The sequence below is a fragment of the Salvia hispanica genome, chromosome 3 (assembly GCF_023119035.1).
Source record: "Salvia hispanica cultivar TCC Black 2014 chromosome 3, UniMelb_Shisp_WGS_1.0, whole genome shotgun sequence".
NCBI classification, from domain to species: Eukaryota; Viridiplantae; Streptophyta; class Magnoliopsida; order Lamiales; family Lamiaceae; genus Salvia; species Salvia hispanica.
The window spans coordinates 25,835,688-25,858,140 of NC_062967.1; the positions used below are offsets into that span (position 1 = coordinate 25,835,688).

Below are 22,453 nucleotides of genomic sequence, written 5' to 3' on the forward strand. Positions count from 1 at the left end.
GCCGTGGGCCTCCAATTATCCTAAAATCTAAGTTCAACTATTTTTGTCACAAATTGAGGAATATTACAGCCGGTATGTATGGTATAGGCAATGAATTGTCACGTAGTGCCAACGGAAGGCCGATTTGGAATCCACCTAATTTGATTAAAAACGAAAAGCCGAATTGGAATCTATCTAATTTGATTAAATATTGGTAACACATGATGTATTTTTAATTAAGAACTATCATTTCACATTAGTAGCCGTATCCAAGAGTTGGAGGTATCCTTTATTTAATTGAAAGTTGGTAGTAGTAATACTAAACATGCTTTATGTGGTGGTTAGAGCATTCACACTGGGTTATGAAAAACTATTTTTCCAATTGACACGTTAGTTTTCCTCATTTCAGTCCTAACACTTGCAATGTAGTCAGCCTTAGTTTCAATTTTCAACCCAATTCAATTTCGCAATCATCATATAAAAAAGGAAATTTTAAAACAAAAATTACATTGATTTAAATCTAAAAATTACATTTTAAATTTCAATATTTTTCATGAGCTCCTCCACCGTGTTGGTCATCAGGCGGAGGCGCTCAACCTCGGACTAATGGGAAGTGTCCGAGGTTTCCGGATTGTACGAATTCCATCCCTTTTGCGTATGCATATTCCACAAATTTGAAGTCAAAAAAGTTGGAAATGGGAAGAGAGTGAGAGGTGTGAAAATGAGAAGGAAATATGTGTATTCATAGAGAAATACTAGTAATATTTATTAAATTAAAAAAAATAAAAATGACAATAAATTGATCATGCGGCCGCAAGCACCGCTTGGCGGCTGGTGATTCAGCCCCGAAGGAGGCAGAGGCCGGACGGCCGCATGGTTTCGAGGAGAGGCAATGCAGCCTCGTCGGGCAGCCGCCGTGAATAGGGCTGAATTGTGAATGCTCTTAAAACTAAAATTTATGTAGTAATTTTTAGTATAAATCTCAAATAAAAAAATATCTAGGCATTTCGATAAATGGGCTTATGGGACTCAAGTCTTTTGTTAATGGGTTATGTTGATATAAAATGATGAAATCCCATCCAGTTTTTTCATGGGCTGCAGTTATACAATGACCCATTATTGTGGATTTTTAATTTGAGTAACCCATTAATTAATTGGAGTTTCAATTTGAGTAACCCATTATTGTGTATTGTGTATTATTGTGTTTTTGGCAAGTATCTCATCCTTCTTTCTTTTTCCAGCTAGCAATGTGATAGTCAATTTAAAACACGTGGACAAAGCATTATTTGATTATTTCAAACTTTATTAGATGTCGTTTTGGCAACACATTTTAAATCAACTGCCACATTAGCTCGTAATTTACCGGAAGAAGGAAGGATATGATATTTGCAACAAACTCAAACTTTATTATTAATTTGTTAGAATTTGAAAAATTGTGTACAATAAACTGGAGTTTTGATCATCTTTCAAGATTTATTTGACAGTTTTCCTTTAAAAAAAACTCCCACTTCTTAGACGATTGGATGCAGAAATTTGAAGTAACCATAGACAACAAGTAACGTAAAAGCCTGTACAAACTGTTTTGTCTCATTTATTCAAATTACTTTAAAGAATATGACAATAATGGAGTAACAAACACGGCAATCATATTATTATACTCATAAAAAGAAATCAATCTTTGAATTTGTAGAACTAGCAACTTCTGCCAGTTAAATAAATGTTCTCTCTTTATAACAAACATTTCATAATGTGTAAATACTAGTACACGTGATCGAATTAGAACCCAAACTTTAACCTAAACCAATGAAAAAAACTAGAACTTAAACAACAGCTATTTTAATCAGCCCCCAAAAACAAAAAAATATCACAAAGGTTTTTTTCTCTCCATGTTTTCTGGCTTTACAGAACAGTACATCCAGATGAGATCCTGCACCACCTCCCTATGGTCATGAACTCACAATGTCTTTGATCCATCCCCTGCGAACGGAAGCTGTAAACTACAACACGTCATGCAGAACAATATCAATTCACCGACACATAGTCATTCGGTAAAATTTCCAGTTACAGCACATTTATCATAAGGCAGAGCGTCGAGGAAATTTCAAATGATACATGATGAAAATGTGGGTGCATTAACACTACAAAGATGTCAACTTGCATGATGGAAATATTAAATATGATGAAGGCTGAGAGAAATTAATGTGTAGTGAACTGAGACAAAATAATAAATACATATCTCCACAAATAGAATATACTTTTTGTGTCACCTTACTTTCTTTATATTCCTTCAATCTGACATAAGTTGGGATGCAAAATATGTTTACAGTTAGTTACCTGCTTTGGATAGCAAGAAAAAATCTATCACTGAATCAATCAATTTTATTTAGTTTTTTGGAGAAATTATATTTACTTTAAATCAATGTACATTGAACATTAGTGACAATAGTGTACTTTTCCTAATAGATGTATCATGCAGAGTCTGATAGCAAAGGATGACTATAGGTTGGAACTAGAGCAATTAGAGTTATGTAGTTTAAATTATAGGAAAGCTAACATTTGGCAAGGAAAATGGAAGTATGTTTCATGTTTATACAGGTAAATAGTAAAAACAAAATCAGGGGAAATGAATTGAAGCTTAGGAAAGTCTCCACTCTTCATAATAAATATTGGAGCAAATCACAGCCATTATCAATTAATTAATCTTAGGTTGGTGGAGCAAAGTTTATCAGTATAGCCTAAGGAGATCACAGTTGAAAGTCGACAGTAACTAAGATTTTGAACCAATTCAAACTTTTGACGAAATTTTTTTTAACATTAAGGCAATGGATGGATAGAGCTAAAGAGATTGCAATCATTAGTACCGAGCACATGATCTGGTAGCAATAAATAGCAGCACAAGGTTAAAAGCATGATCTACAATTTACAAACCAAACTCATTATGAATTCAAGATACAGTAATAGTTGAATGCATTCCAAATCAAGTACCCCAAAACAACAGTTCCAAGATCAGTAAATATAACCAAATCAAGCAATCAAATCAGAGACGATCATCAAACTCAAAAGCCAAGTAGTAATTTACCTGCAAGATGTTCTCAAAGGTTCCAGCAGGATAGCTAGCTCCGAGGTTCAGTGGTGTGGTGAGCAGCTGCATGCCGAATATCAAACTGATCTACATTCACCAAAGGAGCAGCCGTTTCATTCCTGATCCGCTTAAGATTTGGGCTAACCAATCCCTTATGCCTAAACCCATACAAGTTGAGAACTTGATTATCTGCGAAGTTGAAAGCTCTCTCCATACCCCTCAAACACCTCTCCACTGAATAATCCCCAGACTTAGAACAGGGCTTGCAACCCACAAAATGTGTCACAAGCGGCCACCTCTCATCTCCCATTCCCGCGTGGTTCTTCTCAATCATCTCCTCATACCTATCCACCACAAGCTCCCAATATCCGTGCAAGTAAAAGGAGTTCTCCACAAACACCTTGCTCAGCCACTGCTGCTGCGAAAGCAACAAGTATATCAAAGCAGACTGGTCATCCGCCTCAAAGTCCGGACGCCCCTTCAGATAGGCCGTCAAGACCTTTCCAGCCTCCTCACGCATCGGGCCCTTGGGTCCCATAGGCGCCCAAGCATCCAACAAATCCAACGACCACTGGCAGTTCCGGAACAGGAAACTTCCTGTATTCAACGCAATCCACGACTTCTTATTGAACAACAAATCAGGAAAACCGTGGATCACCATGTTATAATCCTTATACTTGTCAATAGGAATATCAAACACCATATCTGTAAACAAAGCATCACTATCCATCCACCAAATCCACTCCACATCCGGATGCGACAACATCAATCGCCGCAGCAGCGGCAATTTGGCCCAAAACCCCGCCATTTCCTTATCCAAATGAGCCATATTATACAGGATCTCAATTCCATGAATCCTACAGTAATCAATCTTGTTTTTCAGAGACTTCAGCAAGTAATGATCACCAATCGCATTGTCACAAGGCCCCGGCTTCGAACCAGTCACAAGCAGAATCCTAGGTTTTCCCTTAACATAACTCGGAAATTGGGGGTTTTTCTCAAGCCATACCTTCCGATCTTCGTCCCAAGTGCTGATCCTCGGCCCTAAGCTGAAGGTATCATTGAGGCTGAGATATCGCTCAGGCGCCTCGTCCGGGTCGCTCGGATCCCTGTCGGATCGGATCTCATCGAGGATCTTATCCGTTTCCTCCGTCAGATGATAATTCTCCGCGTCGGCTTCGGAGGAGACGAGGTTCAGCCCAATCGTGCCTCGCAGCACCAGAATCGTGACGAAGCCGCAGAGGATTGTGATCTTGATGTTGTTGAACGTCTTTTGCATCTGCCGCCCCCGCGGCAGCAGAGCTGCGGCGCGGCCCCGCGCTCCTCCGTTCACGGCGGCGTTGGCCGTCGGTAGGGCGCCGGAGCTCCGCTTCTGAGCGGAGAAAGCTCCCTCCGATCCCATCTACTCCGATTCAAGCTGCTAAAGTGAGAAAAAAGGTAGGGTTTATGAGCAGGAAGAGTGTGGGTTTAGCAAGTCAGAAAAATCAGTATGCACACATTTCACACCTCGATCTTCCTCTCCCCTCTCTTTAGTGGAAAAAATTGGGATGAATGTGGAGAAGAGGAAGTGGAGACGAAGGAGGAGGCAAGCAAGCAAGCAAAGCACCGACTGCGATTTTCTTTCTTCTTTTCTTTTTTGGTGGCATCTTAGATTAATTTAATGCGCGGTTTTTAATTTTTTAATTATAATTAGTGGGTCAGTTTGAAAATTAATTATTATAATAAAAAATATGACGACGATGTTTAATTAAGGCGACAAAGGCGCTATCTATGGGCTGGATTTCACGCGTCTGTGCGACGTTTGTTTCTTTATTTTGATTTGTTTGAATTTCTTGGTTAGCCACATTGGGTCTGAGGGCTGCTCAATTTGACGGTGACGAATTCAGGAAACGATATTCGCGTGATCGGAATTTTTCCATTGCTTTATAGTTCGATTAAGAAGACATGCTTTCTATAACGACTGACTTTACTTATATGGTTAAATCGGAACCATCAATTTGGGTCCGAATAGGATTGGCAGTCTAAGTTGAATCAGAACCGACATACCACTAATTATACAAGATCGGTTATAGTGCTACAATTTTTTGACCGTTGGTTGTCACTTCAAAATTTTCAATTTTGGATCAGAACAAACAGTTATTCGGTTATGATTCAAAAAATCATAGAATCTGTCCGTTCATATTCTGCCGATGAAAAGTGGTTATATTTCTGAAAAATGAACTCGTCGATCCAATTCAGGGCCAAATTGACGGTTCTAATTTAACCCCAAAATATATGTAAATGTAAGTAGATTGGAATTATGAAGGTAAGATTAAAATGTGAGCAGCCACAGTAGATGCAAATGACATGTGATTTGAAAAATATAATAGTGTTAGGTGTGGCCGAATTGTGTGGGGATCATTCCATGTGTGGCCATTTACTCTTGTCACGTTTGGTGCACCACTGTCCATATCTTTCTTATCTAAATTATTAGTATATTCAATACACATTTTGTTTAACATGAGGATGGACCTTAATGAACTGAATTATTGCTGTTCAATTCAATGTAACATGTAAAATCGAGATACATTGAAAGATTGGTTGTTGAGAATACGTGTAGTTGGGTTGGTAAGTTATTGATGACTAATTTTATTTACATATTAGGTTAAACACAACATTTTGATGATAGTAATTGAAACGTATGAAACTTTCCAATGTGTTTTTGGATTATTTTGTTTTTTAAGGTCGGAAATATTGCATTGGGTTGAATCCAATTATGGAGAATTTGCTTTGTCTTCATTCTGCCACATGAAAACTGTAATTTTTTTAATTCATATTGGTCTAAAAAGTCACTCCATATACTTTCGACAAATTCTAATATTACTCACAAATTTTGAAAGTGGCCTTAAGAGAATGGTGTTCCCTTAACTAAGGACTGCTCTCAATTATTTATAGCCCCACAAAGCTTTTATCCATTTTTTCATCACTAAGAGACAATATTTCCAACAAACCATTCCATTTTTTTTAACTATTTATAGGTCCCATCTTTTCAATACACCAATTTTAAAAATATAAATGTTACAAATTCCTAAAAATAAAAAATTACATATATGTAAAATCCTAAAAATGAAAAATTACATATGTAAAATCCTAAAAATGAAAAAGTACTCCCTCTCTCTTTCTACTTTTTTTCATCTCTTATTTTATTCTCTTCACTTACCTCACAAAACAACACTACATAAAATCACGTGCCAAAAAAAATCTAGTCCATAATTTAAATCTTAAAAATTAAAAATCACATTAAAAATTGCATTATTTAAATTCATAGTTAAAAAAATAAAAAGTTACTCTTCTGGCAGTGCCGACGGCATGCTGCAAACGAGACATGAGGAGCGCAATTGTTTGGTAATGTGTCACTCATTATGACCGCGTCATACAAGAAGTGTCGGTCGTTATAGTAGTGAACAACATTCCCGATATAACAACTGTGGAAGTTTGTGGGATCGCTTAGTTTGGTGGAATCCACAGGGAGATTTCTGTCACACGCATTCTAATATTTTATAATTTTTTTAATATTATAATTTAAAAATAAAATATTAAAGTTTGTATAACAGCACTCTCAATGTGCATCCAAATCTGGCGATATTAGGCATCAACTACCGTTTTATAATTGTTACTCGAATAATTTTTCAATCCCCTAAAAACAGAAAATCTTTTCATTTTGGTCTGTTTCCTAAAATTAAAAATTTTATATTTAAGGAAATTTATTTCTTTCTATTGAGGTGAGACCCATTTTCCGCTAATACATTACACACTGTTATTTTTGTCGATTTTACTTTATCAACTTTGCATTAAAATTCGTATTGTTTCAAAAATTCCTATATTTAGAGGACGGAATGAGTTGTCCCAAGATAGTTGAATTGAACAGGGTACTTCGTTTTGTTTGTTCCAAATAGATGAATCATTCTTCTTCTTTTTTTGACAAAAATAATTATTTATTATTATATTTTACTTTCTCTTTGTTTATTTTATTTTGTTATCTCTACTTTATTCTTTAATATATTTTAATTCTTATGGATAAAAGAAATAATTTAAGTAGGTGGAGTAGAAATGAGAAAGAGGAAAAGTAGGACTAATTTTGGTGTGTAGTCAAAATAAAATGTGAAGCAGCCTGAACTCAATTTGGATTCAAATGATTAATAAGTATGAATCCTTGATTGAACACATAATTGAAAATGGGTGGACTAGCCGACCTTGTCCACGCCCGATCTCTCGGGAGTTATCGTTTTGTCCGCTGTGTTAGCCGCTTGTAATAGTGGACTAAGCGGGCGCTGGCTAACTACACTATTGTGGATGATTTAAGAGGATACATGAATCAATAGTGGCGTGATTTGAGGGATTTTGGTAATTCCAAAATGATACTCTAAGTCTGCTTTACTCGTCGTAGAAAATGTAAACAATTATTGGAAATTTTCTTTTCAAAAGTAATGTCACAAATCATCTGTTGAAACTTCAAAAAACATTCAGACTACACCTACAAAGCCCTTTTCAACGCATCGGTTGTTCAACCAAATCAGATCATTCTCGGCATCCCGATCAACCGCCAATCCCTACAATTTCAAGGTGCGTGGACTTTGTTCTCCGATCCTCTCAAAAATTTCATCGATTGCGTTTTGATTTTTCGATTTTTTTTTTTTAAATTAATTCCTTGTTGCAGTAGTTCTTAATCGATCGAAGTTCTAACAAACTAGCGTTGATTCAATTGGTCTTGATTTCGATTTGTCATTGCAGAATTGGGGGGAAAAGATGAGTCAAGCGTTCGAAGGTTATGAGCGGCAGTACTGCGAGCTGTCTGCTAACCTATCCAAAAAGATCACTTCAGCGAGTCTCCTTGATGGAGGTGAGGCGGATGTGCTATTTTATACATTTTGTTATTCGATAAAGAGTTTTTGATTCGATTGCAGTAGCTGAATTAAGTTCATTATTCAATTATATGTTCTTGACATTAGGTTTTTCAATTTTGCATCCCCATTGTAAGAGAATTAATTTTGACATTGGTGCTAAGATTAGACCAGGAGCTTGGACTTGCTTTCTTACTACAACTGCAGTAAACTTGTTAACATGATAGTATGATACTCCCTCCGTCCCCTATTAAGAGTCACACTTTGGCCGGACACGGGTTTTAAGGAAGTGTTTGAATGTGTAAAATAAATGGAGTTAAGTAGTGGAATGTGGACCCTCTTTGACTTTTTGTGTGTAACAAATATAGTAAGTAGGAAGTGTGACTCTTAATGGGGGACGGACCGAAATGGAGAAGTGTGACTCTTAATGGGGGACGGACCAAAATGGAATAGTGTGACTCTTAATCGGGGACGGAGGGAGTATTGCATACTGCAATCAAGGTTAAAATAGCTGGAGGAATTTATACACGAACACCATAACTTTGGACTTTTTATGTACTTGAGCAGCAGATAGAATTGAACTGATAGCTCACGAGTCATGAGAAACGTTTATTAGCAGAGTTCTTCATGTATTTATGTATTTTATCTGCCTTTGTGCACTGCTGGCTTTGCTGAATACACAACCCGGTTATTGATGCAGAACAGAAGAAACAGAAAGTGTTTGAAGTACAGACACGATTAGGGGATGCTGAGGCATTGGTATTGTATTTCAAACAAGTAAAAATGACAGATAATGACTTCTTAAAATGTAAACTTACACTTTGAGCTTAATGTCTAGATACGTAAAATGGATCTTGAAGCAAGGAGCTTGCCACCGAGTGTGAAGGCCATGCTTCTTGCCAAACTAAGAGAATATAAAAATGATTTGAGCAATTTGAAATCGGAAGTGAAGAGAATCACATCACCTAATGCCAATCAAGCTGCAAGGGATGAGTTGTTGGAATCTGGATTGCAAGATACGATGGCGGTATTGTCTCCTTTTTTCCTATTCTTATTGCAGAAATGATACTTTATGCTGGATGATTGTTAATTTACAATTTGAGACATCCTGTTAAACAGAAATTATCAATAAATCATATAGTTCAGTTGCATTTGTATTTGCCTTTCCAAGAGTAATCCCTAATAATTGGAAACTTCCGTTTTGATTAACTTTTCATATTGGGAAACTTCCCTCATGGGTAACTAAGATTTTGGGGCAAGTGAAGGCAGCAGTTGTAGGACTCAAACTCTACTCCCTTGCTAATACTTCTTTAGTTTATCTTGATTCTTGTAGCAGGCTTGCCTAGTGCAGTTTGCTCTTCACATGTGGTTTGTCGGCATGAGAGTCGAGTTCATTCAGTGCACTCCTTCATAATAAATGAGTTCTTGTCAATCCGGGATAAAACAACTTTAGAAAATCGAAGATCCTAAAAAAGGATAAGCAAGAGTTTGTGAAATTTCATTTTTTTTTGTTTTATAAAAATAAAAGCTGGAACAGTTTCCTTTGATGCCCCTCATGGGTAACTAAGATTTCGGGGCAAGTGAAGGCAGCAGTTCTAGGGCTCAAACTCTACTCCCTTGCTAACACTTCTTTAGTTGATATTGATTCTTGTAGCAGGCTTGCCTAGTGCAGTTGGCTCTTCACATGTGGTTTGTGGGCATGAGAGTCGAGTTCATTCAGTGCACTCCATAATAAATTAGTTCTTGTCACCGGGATAAAACAACATTAGAAAATCTAAGATCCTAAAAAAAGGATAAGCAAGATTTTGTGAAATTTCAATTTTTTAAGTTTTATAAAAATAAAAGCTGGAACAGTTTCACTTTTCTTTTCTTTTTTTCATGCAAGAGATACTTCTATTATTATTGCATTATATATCATCAGTTACTGGCCCAAATTTTGCATAGCATTATTTATTGAAAAATTTCAAGTATACCCTTTGTGCAGGTATCAGCTGATCAAAGAGCAAGGCTGTTGATGTCAACTGAAAGACTAAACAAGACAGGCGAAAGGGTCAGAGAAAGTAGAAAAACAATGCTCGAAACTGAGGAGCTTGGTGTCTCAATTCTTCAAGATCTGCATCAGCAACGTCAATCGCTTCTGCATGCACATGGCACTGTAAGTCCCACTCTCTCTAATGTTGTGGTTTCAACTCTCAAGACTTGTCCATCATTTTGGTATAGTTTTGCTGAGCCAAAATCTTCACATAAGGTTCAATTCTGCTACTAAAATGAATACCTTCAGCAGTAAGCGATGAAGCGTGATACTGTTTGAGTTCAAAAGGTTGATTTATTGACGGACTTATGTTCTGCAGCTTCACGGGGTGGATGACAACGTAGGCCGGAGCAAAAAGATTCTCACCAACATGTCAAGAAGGATGAACAGAAATAAGTGGATGATTGGAACAGTTATTGCAGTCTTGATTATTGCTATTCTTCTCATTCTTTACTTCAAGCTGATCCATTAGATCATCAGCTCTGATGATTGAACATCCTGTTTTATTTTTCCACTCCCAAATGTAGATGTCTTACAATGCACCATTTTTTATGATGTGTGATTGTCGCTTTCTTTATTTTGTTGGACTTAATTTGTATCTCAAAATATTATGGTAACTGTAATATGATAATGCTTCGATCAATTGAAAGGCAAGATACTGGAAAGTCTAAATTCAAAATCACAGACATTGTATGTAATTCCTTTTATTCCTGGTGAAATGTTAAAATACAAGAAATGCTACTCAGATGAAAGTATTTAACATCTATAAAACTTGTAGCTTGAAACTTGATTACAAATATATAACTTTCTAAGAGAAATGAATAAATATGAAATTACTTCATATACAGCATCAGTACTGAATTCTTACATGACTATCCAAAGGGTAACCTATCCAGCAGTTAGGGCGTTATTAAACTTGCAATTACCATGAACTTGGATGAATAATCAGTTTCTTTGCCACTAATCGGATGCCGGCATTTTGCTGAAAATCATAGGCAACCAAAGCGAAATAGGCATCAACAACATGCCCCGGAGTGAACAACAAATTCAGTTCAGCAACATCGTATCTGCTAAACACAAGCTTGTGCGTGGTTGAACTCTCCTTCTGGTATATCTCTGTTGTCCATCGGTTGATTTCACCGTCTGCTAAAGTGGGTAGGCTGTGTAACATAAAGTAAAGTTAGATATTCAATTATATCCCAGCATTAATCAAAAGCAACAACATTCGATTATCTTCTAATTTGACAGTAACATCATTCCTTTCTTGGTCTAGAAAGAAAAGAGGAAAGAACTTACTGCAATCGGACAGTGGGAGAGTTGAAGAACCCTTGCTTCCTAGCTACTACATGATGCCACTCGGAGGAGCTACCAGAATCAGTGGACAGCTTCTGCGCTAACCTATCAGCTCCATCTAGAATATTGCACATATTTGGTGATGCATCCACAACAAAATTCAAACGTGGCCGACCAGCATGATCAACAAACTTCGTGCTGATCCCAAAACGAACTTTCAAGCTTGCACATTTCAGTTGCAATGGGAAGTTTTGGTGTAATATTTGTATTCTTTGAGTTCCAGGGTAAAAGGGTGCAAGAGTAACAGATATTGAAGGTATTGAAACACCATCAGGCTCCAAGAAGTCATTAAAGCTGTCGAAACATCCATCCACTACTGAAGTTGAAGACTCTTGAGATGGTATAGCAGCTTTATCTTCTTCTTCTTCTTCCATACTGTCCTCAGGAAGAGGATCCTCCATTCCAGCACGCATCCCACCCAAGTCAAATGGGCCAACACTGGCTGCATTGGGTTCAGCTGACACATTCGCTTCTCCAACCGTACGTGCCTTAAGCATATCTACTGAAGATGGAGATAATGTTGATGGAAATTCAATCTTCATTGGAGATGGCGACGATGTTGATGGACATGCAAACCTGTCGCTACGTGTTTCGATAATTTCATCCTTCCCAATCTGCTGTGTAGAATTTTTTCCATTAGTTCGTCTTCTTGTGGTGACAATGGGAGAAACCTCGCTGTTCTCAATTAATATGTCTGGAAGGGTGGATTCCTGCAGTAAAGTGAAAGCCAATATCATAGCTGATTCAACACTTCAATCGAACATTTGACTCAATCGAACATTTGACAGCTGCAAAAAAGAACTAAAGCAGGGTATAGGGAGAGTAGATGAATTGCTCAGTTAGAGTTTGACAAAAGTAAGCATTTCCATTTCATATTACAAAACTATTGGTTTGAGACTATATCTGTCATAATCACCCCTTGAAGAAATAAAATATAGTACTCCCTCTGTCCATGAAAATATAGTCCCATTTTGCCATGTTGGGATGTCCAACAAAAATAGACCCATTTCTAAAAATAGGAAGTTGCTCTCTCAAACTTTACTCACTTTTTCTCCTCTCTCCCATAATTTACGTACTTTTTCTCCATATCTCTCTTACTTTATCTGCTTTTTCTCCCATCTCTTTTACTTTACCAATTTCTCATTAAAATCCTTGCCGTCCACAAATGGGACTATTTTTTGTGGACGGAGGGAGTAGCATTTTAGCCCTCACATTGTCACATAAACAAGCTGATACGGAAAAAATGGGTCTCCTGTAAAAATCATTTCATAAAAGTAGAACTCGTGTTTTTGGGTGACGAAATTCCAGTTCGTAGTTACACACAAATTAGCAAAACACAACCTTCCAGCTATCACCATATTTCCCTTTACCAACTCTTCAGAAAAATAAGAAATGATGCCATTGGATAATGTCATTTTATGTGGAAAAAGATGCAGCCGAACGGTGTAAAAATAATAGACAATAAAACTCATTCCACAGAGCTCGAGAATCCCCATAAAAGCTACAAATTTGAGAAATTACCAAAAACAGGACTGTTGCACAGTACTTAAGGACTTCAAGATTCATGCGTACATCATCCAGACTCCTGGAGAATTGCATCAAATTGTCAGCAAAGTAAAATTTCAACAGAGAGTCAAAATCGCAAATCTCTACGATCTTGAAATTTTAAGAAACAATGTGTTTATGTGTTCTGATTTTATTATTTGAGCATTTTAATTAGTAATTATCCACGAGAAAATAAACTCTCAATTACTTGGCTTCCTTAGAATTAAGAAATCTGTTTATGCGTAATCAAATGAATAGGTAGTTATCAAACATGCCACAAATTATAGTAATATATTGTTGAATAACATTTGAAGACAAATAAAAGCATTTGCAACTCAGATAGATAAATCCATTGATCTTTATGATCTTTAAAGTTACGGATAAGAAGATGACACGAAAATAAAGAGATCACACTCACCTATGTGTTTGCTTTCCAAGCCCAAAATATGATGCAAGAGTTGCCATCTGAAAGCAAATCTCAGCATCATTACTCAATTAACATATGAAGCATGCACCTAAATTTAATTTTAAGCTATACTATGATGTATGAGGCCGACTTGTACAGAACCAAAATCAAGATGGGATTCTTGTAGAAAATACTCCCTCCGTCCCGCTTAAGATGACACGTTTTCCTTTTTAGTTTGTCCCAACTAAGATGACACATTTCTTTTTTGGTAACTTTCTCTCTCCAATTAATACACTCAACCACTTTTTCTCACTCCTATTAAAATATTCACCTTCTCTCTCTCCAATTAAACACTTTAACCAATAACTCCTAAAACCCCGTGCCGGCTAAGCAATGTGTCATCTTAGCCGGGACGGAGGGAGTATTGGCTAACAATCCTTGGTTTTCCTCTCTTCAGCAAATGGAAAAGGGCAAAAAGAACTGGACAAGCATACATAAATACGAATTATGCTTGATTTTCTATATAAAAGAATTGCTGTGATGTGTATTTTAAAACTAGAGCTATGATTTATCTTTTCGAAAGATGATGGAAGCTCTAACTGTTCCAACTATAGAAAATATATACCTTCATATCACCAGCTCTTCTTCCAAACTTTTGTGTTAGCAATTGTAGCGTATCTATAGCTCCTTTAGGCTCTGGAGCTGGCCTGTTTATCTCGGAAAATGCCTCTCGTACACGAGGACAATCAAAACGCAATATGTTATGGCCAGCCCATATTCTTCCTGGTGTGCAAAACATTGAAATAGTAAAATATTTTCAGAACTCAAAAATCTGAAGAAAAAGAGTGAATAAAACCAATCCATTGTAAATCAACTTAATCACTATAAATTTGTTAAGACTTGGTCAGAACAATAAATTATCACTGACCACGAATTCCAATCAAATGAATTAATATCCCATTCATCTTTGAGATTATTTCACGATTCATCAAATACACAAAATCACGTATTCGAAAAGGCATAACACCACACCAACAAACATAAACCCTATTTCCCAAATTGAACCGCAATTATGACAAACGGCAACAGCAAATGACGCAAAAAATTCAATCAAGTGGAACACAACACACAGCTGAATCCCTAATTCCGGAGGAAAACGAGAAATTACCGTGAAGCAGATCGTACACTTGATCTGCGACATCAGCGAAACTCGGAGCAGGAACGACGGTGTCCTTGGTGATGCCATTGCAGCGGACGGAGAGGGAGGTGATTAGTGAGAGGTCAGCGGGTCGGATAAGCGTGGAGTAGCTCCGGAGCTCCACCATCCTCATGGGGCAAACCACAATGGCGCCGAATTCCAAAAGGGCGTATCCCTGCCCCGTTCGGGTGGGGATTGTTGTCTCCACGTCGAAGAAGACTATCTCGGAGCTTTCTTCGGCCATTTTTTTCACTGATTTTGGTTGTTTGGAGGGAAATGGAATATTTTGCATCAACGATTACGAGCATGTAAATATCTTATAGAGGAGGAGGAAGAAGAAGGATTAAGGATTTTGGGTTTTTTTAGAGAGAAAATGGAATGCGTGTGAAAGAGTCACACGAAACAAGGATGCGTGCGGTGTTACTATAATGCCCCTACTACACAAAGAATTATCCCTTACTTGTACCCTACATTTAGATAATGTGAGTATTTTATTTCATATTTATATTTTATGTTTTAATTAATATTATATACTAGGAGTAGTTTGTGTTATTTTGGAAAAATCAAGTTTCATTGAATTCTCATATGTAAAATAATTGAAAGTATCAAATTTTGAATTTATAGTATATGATTTTTTTTTTTCTGATTTGTGGTAATTTTATTATGTGTTCGAGAGATACAGTGAATTAATAAATCAATTATATTGATTTTTAAAATAAAAGTATAATGATAAAATATTTTTTGGATTCTAAGAGCATCTCCAATGGTCGGCGAGCGACCGGCTAGCCGATTCCCGGCGCTGGTCGGTCCGCTCGCCAAACCATTGTAAGCGGCGAGCGTGGAATCGGCGAGCGCTCGCCGATTCCCGGGCGCTGGCCGAAGCGCTCGCCGCCATTGTAGGCCAGCAATCGCTGAGCGATAGGCCATCACATTTTTTTTTTAATTTAATTTCCGAAATACTATATATGCGCGATTTGAACGTCATTTTCATTTGCACCGCTTGTTTTAACGAGCTTTCTCTCTCTCTGAATTTCTGTATAAGAGCAATACGCGAAATGGATAACAACAACGAGTCTACTCCAGTGGTTAGGACGGCGGCGAGAAGTAGAGTGAGGTGGGGGCTCGTGTGTGGAAGCCCGTTTTTTTTATTATGTAATTTTTTTCTTTAATTAATGTACTTTTTTTTATTTAAATGAAATTAATGAATTTTTCCGTATATGTGTCGTACGTTTAGTTCTGTATTTTGCGTTTAGTTACGTAAATTTAGTTGGTTTTTTTTTTTTTTTTGCTTGTTGTGGCTAGCCTATTGCTTGTCCTGATGATGTGGCATGAGGAATTTTAGTGCTGATCATGTGACAGGAGGAGTTTGTGGCTAGCCTATGACTATTAGAGATGCTCTAAAATCACAGTTTATTTTGACTATTTCTAAGAAAATAAGAAGGTTTTCAAAATTAATCACACACACAAAAAAAAATACCACTGTATTACTACAAAATAAGAAATTATGCAGTGTTATGTCTTTAAATCATAATCTTTTCATTAATTAAGAAATTACTTTTTAAATCACAATTTTCTGTTCTTGTCTAATTTTTTAATTTTGTATAGTTATTACTCCATCCGTTCCAGATTTATAGTCACATTTTGCCATAAAAGTCCGTCCCACATTTATAGTCACATTTAGAATTTATATTTAGACATAATGTTTTACCCCATTATTCACTAAAATTACACCCAAATGCCATTAACTACATTAAAATAAATCAAAACAAAAATAAAAAACCAAAAAGTTAAAAAGGGACCCACCTTCAACCAACTCACTCCATTTATTACACACTTCATCATCTCACTTCATTTATTATACACTCCATCATCTCACTCCACCATCTCATTTAATTTATTATACACTCCACCCCTCACTTCGTTAATTACACACTCCACTAATTCCTTAAAACCCATACCATAACTAAATGTCACTATAAATCTGGGACGGAGGGAGTATATTCTATCAAAATCGAAATTAATATGAAAACACTATATTTGACATGACAACAAAATCGACAAGAAAGTTGTGAATTTTTAATGATTAATATGTCTTGCAAATTTATAAGCATGGGTTTGAACCTTTTTATCTGAATTAAATGTAAATTCTCAGGTACTATGTTTTTTCTTGAAATTTGTGTTTTAGTTTGACGGATTTGATACATGCGGATTTTGTGTGTATTAATTCTTACATTTCCATATCGTAAATTTTCATTTCACCTGTGTTATACTCCCTCAATCCTCGAAGAGGAGTCCTATTTTTTAATTTTAGTTCATCCACAAATAGGAGTCCTGATTCACTTTTATCATAAATAGTAATAGAGTCACACCTTTCATTAACTCATTCCACTCATATTTCATTTAAAACTAATATATACAAGTGAGACTCCTATTCTATTAACTTTTTTCCACTCACTTTTCTTTATATCTCTTAAATCCCGTGCTGCCCATAAATGGGACTCCTGATAGCGAACGGAAGGAGTACTATATTACTCCCTCCGTCCCCAAAGAGTATGCACTTTGGCTTCGGCACAGGTTTTAATGCAAAATTGGTAAAATAAGAGAGAGATAAATAGAAAAAGTAATTAAAGTATTGTTAGTGGGGAATGAGTCCCACCTCATTAGAAAGAAAAAAAGTTTCTAAAATTGAAACGTGCATATTCTTGTGAGACGAATTAAAAAGGAAATAGTGCATATTCTTGTGGAACGTATTAAAAAGGAAAAAGTGCATATTCTTGTGAGACGGAGGAGTAGGTGTATATTTTTAAAAGAATGCGTCTTGTTTTGCTGTTTTAGCAATTTGAACTGAGACAAGCGGATTACAATGAGCTCATTTCTTTAATATCAATGGTGTAATGTACATTTTGTAAAGAAGAAAGTATTGGGACAGAGTAGCTATTGTAGAATGCATTTCTACAACTCAAAATCATATGAGATAACAAACAATACTCCCATGATACATCTAAATCACTCATCTCGTTGTAATTATTTGGTCATCGTCTGGTTCTGCTTCTCGTCTGCAAACATATAAAAGTATAAAATCACATTGCTCATTGCTGATAATAACGTTTCCAAACGATAAACTAGTGCAATTCTGAGATGATTAGAGCGAATAAGGCGACAAGATTGAGATATTTCGAAGCAAAAAACATAATAAGATCCTACCTTGAAATACAGAGAATGAAAAGTTTATACTGCAACTGCTACAGGCCTTTTGCTGGTTTTGATCCCTTTGATAGCTGCAGTGCAGACACAAAAAAACGAAATTTAGATTTATCGCTCAGTACCAATTTTTCAATAAACACCGGATGAAGCAGCTGTATCCTTGCCTTCAGCATAATCAGGAGCTCCAAACACAGCTGAGCCAGCAACCAACGCGTTGGCTCCAGCCTCAATTACCTGTGCCAAGATATTATAATAATGACTTATAACATGAGCAGCGTATACTAAGACAAAAGTAAAATAAACAAATAATAGTGAAAAGATAGGTAAAGACAGTAGTTATTTTCAGATGTCCTAGGATCTACATTTCGTTTCTCAGTGGACTGTGGTAAAACTTGAGTTTTCTGTTCAAAGAATCTCAATAGATTGCACATAAGTTCATTCTTCCTCAAGTAAAATCACTGCTTCAATTGAACGGCCCAACTAGGAAAAAACAGAAGCAAATGATGTCCTATCCAATTATATAGTCTATCAAGGATCAACAAGAAGGTCACATGGAGAAACAATGGTATACTGAAAATTTCAATTTTCAAGACCATATCTAGCCTTAACTTATGGGCTAAAAAAAAAAAAAAAAAAACTTATGGGCTAATAGCAGTATCATATGCATTTGATCGATCCTCCTCAAAGATGAGGATGTGTATGGAAGTTCGAGATTTTGAGAACACACAGTTCACAGAGTTCGCCATAATCTTTAGTAATTGATAAGAGAAGAGAGACAGTGTAGTGACCTTGTAAGCATTTTTTGGACCGACTCCACCGTCTACCTCAATCCATGGGTTCACTCCCTGTGACGAAATGTTTTAAAAGAGTAAGGGAAATCTACAAGCATTGCACAAAGAAAGCAAGGGAGGAAGTAAACAGCCATATTCACGCTACCTTCTCAGCGCACAATTTTCTCAAGTCGGATATTTTCTTTACTTGGCTCTCTATGAAGCTTTGCCCACCAAACCCGGGATTTACAGACATGATCAGTACTAAATCAATCACTGTGGATAAGAAAAAAAGAGAAGGCATTAATTCACTCAACCGAGCACACTGCTGGAGACAGCAGCTCAACTGCTCAGTATGAGAACCCTACCATCTGCTCAGATTCAAAATTCAATTAATTTGTGTTAAATTCACATCTCCCAGCCTCTAGCCACACAAAAATAGAGGGAAAGTGAAATTGTTTTCATAAAAATAACATGTCTTTTATGAATAAGAAAGTGACCATTAAGCACTGTTCAAAGTTCAAACTACAGTTATGGCTCTTTATTGAGTTAGCTCTAATCCGGTGGTCGTTTAAGCTACTACTATGGCAAGTTATGGCTCTTTACTGACATTATCCTCTTTGCAATTTTTCGTAATAGATTCTCAATTTAAGGACACACTGAATCTTACCATCTAGAACATACTCTATGGTACTCAATGGAGTCCCAGGGTTCAGGACAACTCCGGCTTTAGCACCCAAGCTCTTAATCTGAAAAAAAAAACCAAGTGAGTGAGTATCATTTGTTCATCTGAAATTTAATCTACATGTTATAGATAGAAGTGTCGAAGCTTCATTAACATGACAGATAAAACAACTCCTATTGAACATGCTTAACTTGAATTTCCCAATAATGTCTTAGTTACTCTATGTAAAGTCTATAGGTCATTTCCGAAGAATGAACTGAAATACCAGAGGCTCGAATTTCCCAATGATGTCTTAGTTACTCTATGTACAGTCTATAGGTAATTTCCGAAGAATGAACTGAAATACCAGAGGCTTAACGTACTTCAAATATTCGATACTCAGTACTATGTTGCTAATGTTGAAGCAAGTAAAAAGATTGCACAACATACATCAAATGAGAACACTAGTTCAAATCTTACTTGATTCACTGTACGATGCAAATGAATGGTTGAAGCTAGTTCGCAATGAACACTAACTATGTCAGCTCCAGCCTTGATGAAGTCTGGTACTCTTTGCTCAGGCTCCACAATCATCTGCCGTGCTTTGATAATGTTAAGGAAAGGTTGATTCAAGGCATTTCTTAGTTTAAGGACAACAAACTCAAGTATCGGATTACCAAATGCACATCCAAGGGGAGATCAGTGACAGGGCGCAGAGCATCTACTACGAGGGGGCCAATTGTAATATTTGGCACAAACCGTCCATCCATCACATCAACGTGAATCCAATCACAACCTGCCACCTCCACTGCTTTCACCTAGTTGTATGATAAAAGAGTGAGGAAGCAGTACCTCTATTAAAGAGCCAAATTGATGCTTAAATTGTTTGTAAACAGATGCCATTTGAATATACCTGCTCTCCTAATTTGGCAAAATTAGCCGAAAGAATCGATGGAGACACAATTATGTCGCTCTTGGAGAACTTATCAACTCGAGCAGTTGCCTTTACTACAGCTCTAGATCTTCTCCTGTTACCAAAATGTAAGAAATATAAGAAGGGACCTCAACATTTCAAGTCCAATGATTCATAATTGGTTGAATTTCTCCACAGAAGCATATTCACAAACAGGTTATGCTAATCCCAAAATTCGAGTTCATCAAGAAATGATTTTTAATAATTTTCAAAACCCATGAGGCAAAATACCCACATTAATCATCGAACCGGTGGAAACATGGGAGAGCAAGTCAATGCCTAGTTGTAAAAATTGAAGAAATTTGACCAATAAACAATCAAAAGGGGGTGCATGTGCATCAGAGTAATACCTTGTAGAAATGAGAGAAGTTGGGGTTGCAAGAGAGAGCGTTTGACCTTTAATTCCACCGGAAACTGACTGAATTAAAGGTGAAGAACCCAAAGAAGCAGCTGCCGACGCCATCATGTTCTTTATTGCTTTAAAGATTGCTCCTTTTCGGGCAATCAATGGGAAGTCTTGTAAAGGGAATCGGGGAAAACGGTTGCTTTTTCCCTCCTTCCTTTGGGTTTAGGCCTTGGGGGAAAATAAGCAGAATTGGAATAGAATGGGGTTGTTGAGGAGGAGATATTGGGGTGACACGTGGCGTGATGGTGGGGTATTGTGTTATCTCCAATGGTTGGCTGCTTGGTTTTCATGGGTATTTTGATTTGATTTTGGATTGCAGAAAGCACCTCGGGATCATTCCACTTCAGATTCATCAGGATCATTCCATGCCAGATTCATAATCATTTCATTCAAATGCACTTCTAAAGCTGACCCTAATTACTTGATTTCATTTTTTAGTTCGACTACTGAATTATTTGATTTTTTTTTATGTTTTCTATTTGAGGTGTTAAAGAAAATTGTGTTTATAGAGTTGAATGAAGATAATAAAATAGAGAAGATAATGTGTTCAGTGCATTAAATAGAGATAATAAAATAAAAAAGAAATAAAGTGCCTAAAAAAATAAGTGAGATTATATATTTTATTTTTATCTATAAATAAAAATGATTTCGATAACTTGGGACAAACTAAAATGAAATACAACTCAAGTAATTTGGGACGATATTCTTTCTTACTTTTTACTCTTGTTATATTTTCTAGTTTATTTAATCTCTGTTTAATATATGAGATACTAAAATTTTAATATTTCGTGTAAAATAGAGCTATATCATTAATTTGAGATAGCAGAAGTATTTTTTTTAACTTCACTTCAGTACATTGCCATTAGTGATTAGTCCAATACCCAGTTCAAGTATCAAACGCATTCTTAGATACGATAATATGAAATATTAAAATATGAATTTTGTTTATATAGTTACAAAAGTAATGGGCATTAATGTGGGAAGTCACAATTCAAATAAAACTATTTAGCATTGGTATTCGTTGTGTTTTCCATTAAATTGTTTGTTCTCAAAGGAATAAATCGATATAACATTAATGACGACATGCCGAGTTTCTAGTTTTAATGAATTAATCTTGATTTCTCATTTCCATATATTAGAATTGGTAAATATTTGTATGTCACATAAAATTTATATTGATAAATTAAGCAAGTTATTAGTCTATGGATCAAATTCTTTCTAATAAATAGCCCATTTATTATTTTGTGTGAATCATGGGCTGTTAGAATAAATTGTCTAGGTTGTAACGGGCCAATGCTTATGGGCTAAACCAATTTATATTGACACAATTTGCATTTATTAGGATTGCAAATATGTTTTGTTTTGACACGTACACAATTTACCCGAAAATTAAACTATAGTGACATTTGACATTTGACATTTGGTCTCGTTTTAAAATACTTTCTTCGCCCAAAAAAAAAGTTAATTTTTTATTAATTTGTATAAACATTTCTATTTATGAAAAGTTGTCCAACTTATTACTAATATAAATCAATTTGCTTACAATTTAAATCACTTGATCCACCATTAAATACTAAAAATAATATAAATAGCATTATTCACTAACACCATTAATTTTCATGTAATTTTAAATGTACATATTTTGTTAGGACTAAGAGAGTAGTAAATATAGTCGATTTGAAAAAATAGCATGAGAGAGAATGATGGTAGTAGAGTGTTTCATTTGCTCGTTTCTAAGTGCTTTATTGAAATTCTCAAGTGTAGAACGACATTTTTACTCCATATTTGGAATTTCTTTTGGAGATTATAACATTTCTTACACGTGTTGGTTAATTGATGCTTTAAGTCGGTAGCTTAATGCGAGGGAGCTTATGTTATTTTGATTTATACGAACATAGATAAAACATACTAACAACGAAATATGATAGTTCCATAATCACTTCGATGTTCAACTGCGAAGA

General features: G+C 36.1%; 4 protein-coding genes across 7 annotated transcripts; 1 reads left to right on the forward strand and 3 right to left on the reverse strand.

Moving 5' to 3' along the window:
• Window positions 1–1,603: 1,603 nt before the first annotated feature.
• LOC125213345 (probable xyloglucan 6-xylosyltransferase 5) lies at window positions 1,604–4,701 on the reverse strand. Of its 4 annotated transcripts, XM_048113837.1 has the most exons (3): window positions 4,568–4,697; window positions 3,059–4,481; window positions 1,604–1,976 (listed from the first exon to the last, which is right to left on the reverse strand). In XM_048113837.1, exon 2 carries the CDS (start codon window positions 4,461–4,463, stop codon window positions 3,093–3,095), a length of 1,371 nt encoding a protein of 456 aa, XP_047969794.1. In that variant the 5' UTR covers window positions 4,464–4,481; window positions 4,568–4,697; the 3' UTR covers window positions 1,604–1,976; window positions 3,059–3,092. The 4 variants fall into 4 exon arrangements, with proteins under 4 accessions (XP_047969794.1, XP_047969796.1, XP_047969795.1 ...); XM_048113839.1 differs by having other exon boundaries at window positions 1,604–1,956; window positions 3,059–4,701; XM_048113838.1 differs by having other exon boundaries at window positions 1,604–1,969; window positions 3,059–4,701.
• Window positions 4,702–7,292: 2,591 nt separating this feature from the next.
• LOC125212828 (vesicle transport v-SNARE 13-like) lies at window positions 7,293–10,655 on the forward strand. The gene is made up of 6 exons (XM_048113094.1): window positions 7,293–7,663; window positions 7,832–7,940; window positions 8,642–8,700; window positions 8,780–8,968; window positions 9,926–10,096; window positions 10,293–10,655. The coding sequence occupies exons 2-6, from the start codon at window positions 7,847–7,849 to the stop codon at window positions 10,443–10,445; spliced, it is 666 nt and encodes a 221-aa protein (XP_047969051.1). The 5' UTR covers window positions 7,293–7,663; window positions 7,832–7,846; the 3' UTR covers window positions 10,446–10,655.
• A 119-nt stretch (window positions 10,656–10,774) lies between these two features.
• LOC125212827 (protein NEN1-like) lies at window positions 10,775–14,858 on the reverse strand. Its single transcript, XM_048113093.1, has 6 exons — window positions 14,446–14,858; window positions 13,903–14,060; window positions 13,290–13,336; window positions 12,848–12,911; window positions 11,270–12,036; window positions 10,775–11,133 (listed from the first exon to the last, which is right to left on the reverse strand). The coding sequence occupies exons 1-6, from the start codon at window positions 14,765–14,767 to the stop codon at window positions 10,896–10,898; spliced, it is 1,596 nt and encodes a 531-aa protein (XP_047969050.1). The 5' UTR covers window positions 14,768–14,858; the 3' UTR covers window positions 10,775–10,895.
• Window positions 14,859–17,333: 2,475 nt separating this feature from the next.
• Window positions 17,334–20,682, reverse strand: LOC125216876 (ribulose-phosphate 3-epimerase, chloroplastic-like). The gene is made up of 10 exons (XM_048118657.1): window positions 20,437–20,682; window positions 20,027–20,141; window positions 19,791–19,931; window positions 19,594–19,707; window positions 19,120–19,198; window positions 18,616–18,725; window positions 18,468–18,524; window positions 17,844–17,913; window positions 17,680–17,753; window positions 17,334–17,531 (listed from the first exon to the last, which is right to left on the reverse strand). The coding sequence occupies exons 1-9, from the start codon at window positions 20,550–20,552 to the stop codon at window positions 17,704–17,706; spliced, it is 852 nt and encodes a 283-aa protein (XP_047974614.1). The 5' UTR covers window positions 20,553–20,682; the 3' UTR covers window positions 17,334–17,531; window positions 17,680–17,703.
• Between the last annotated feature and the right edge of the window lie 1,771 nt (window positions 20,683–22,453).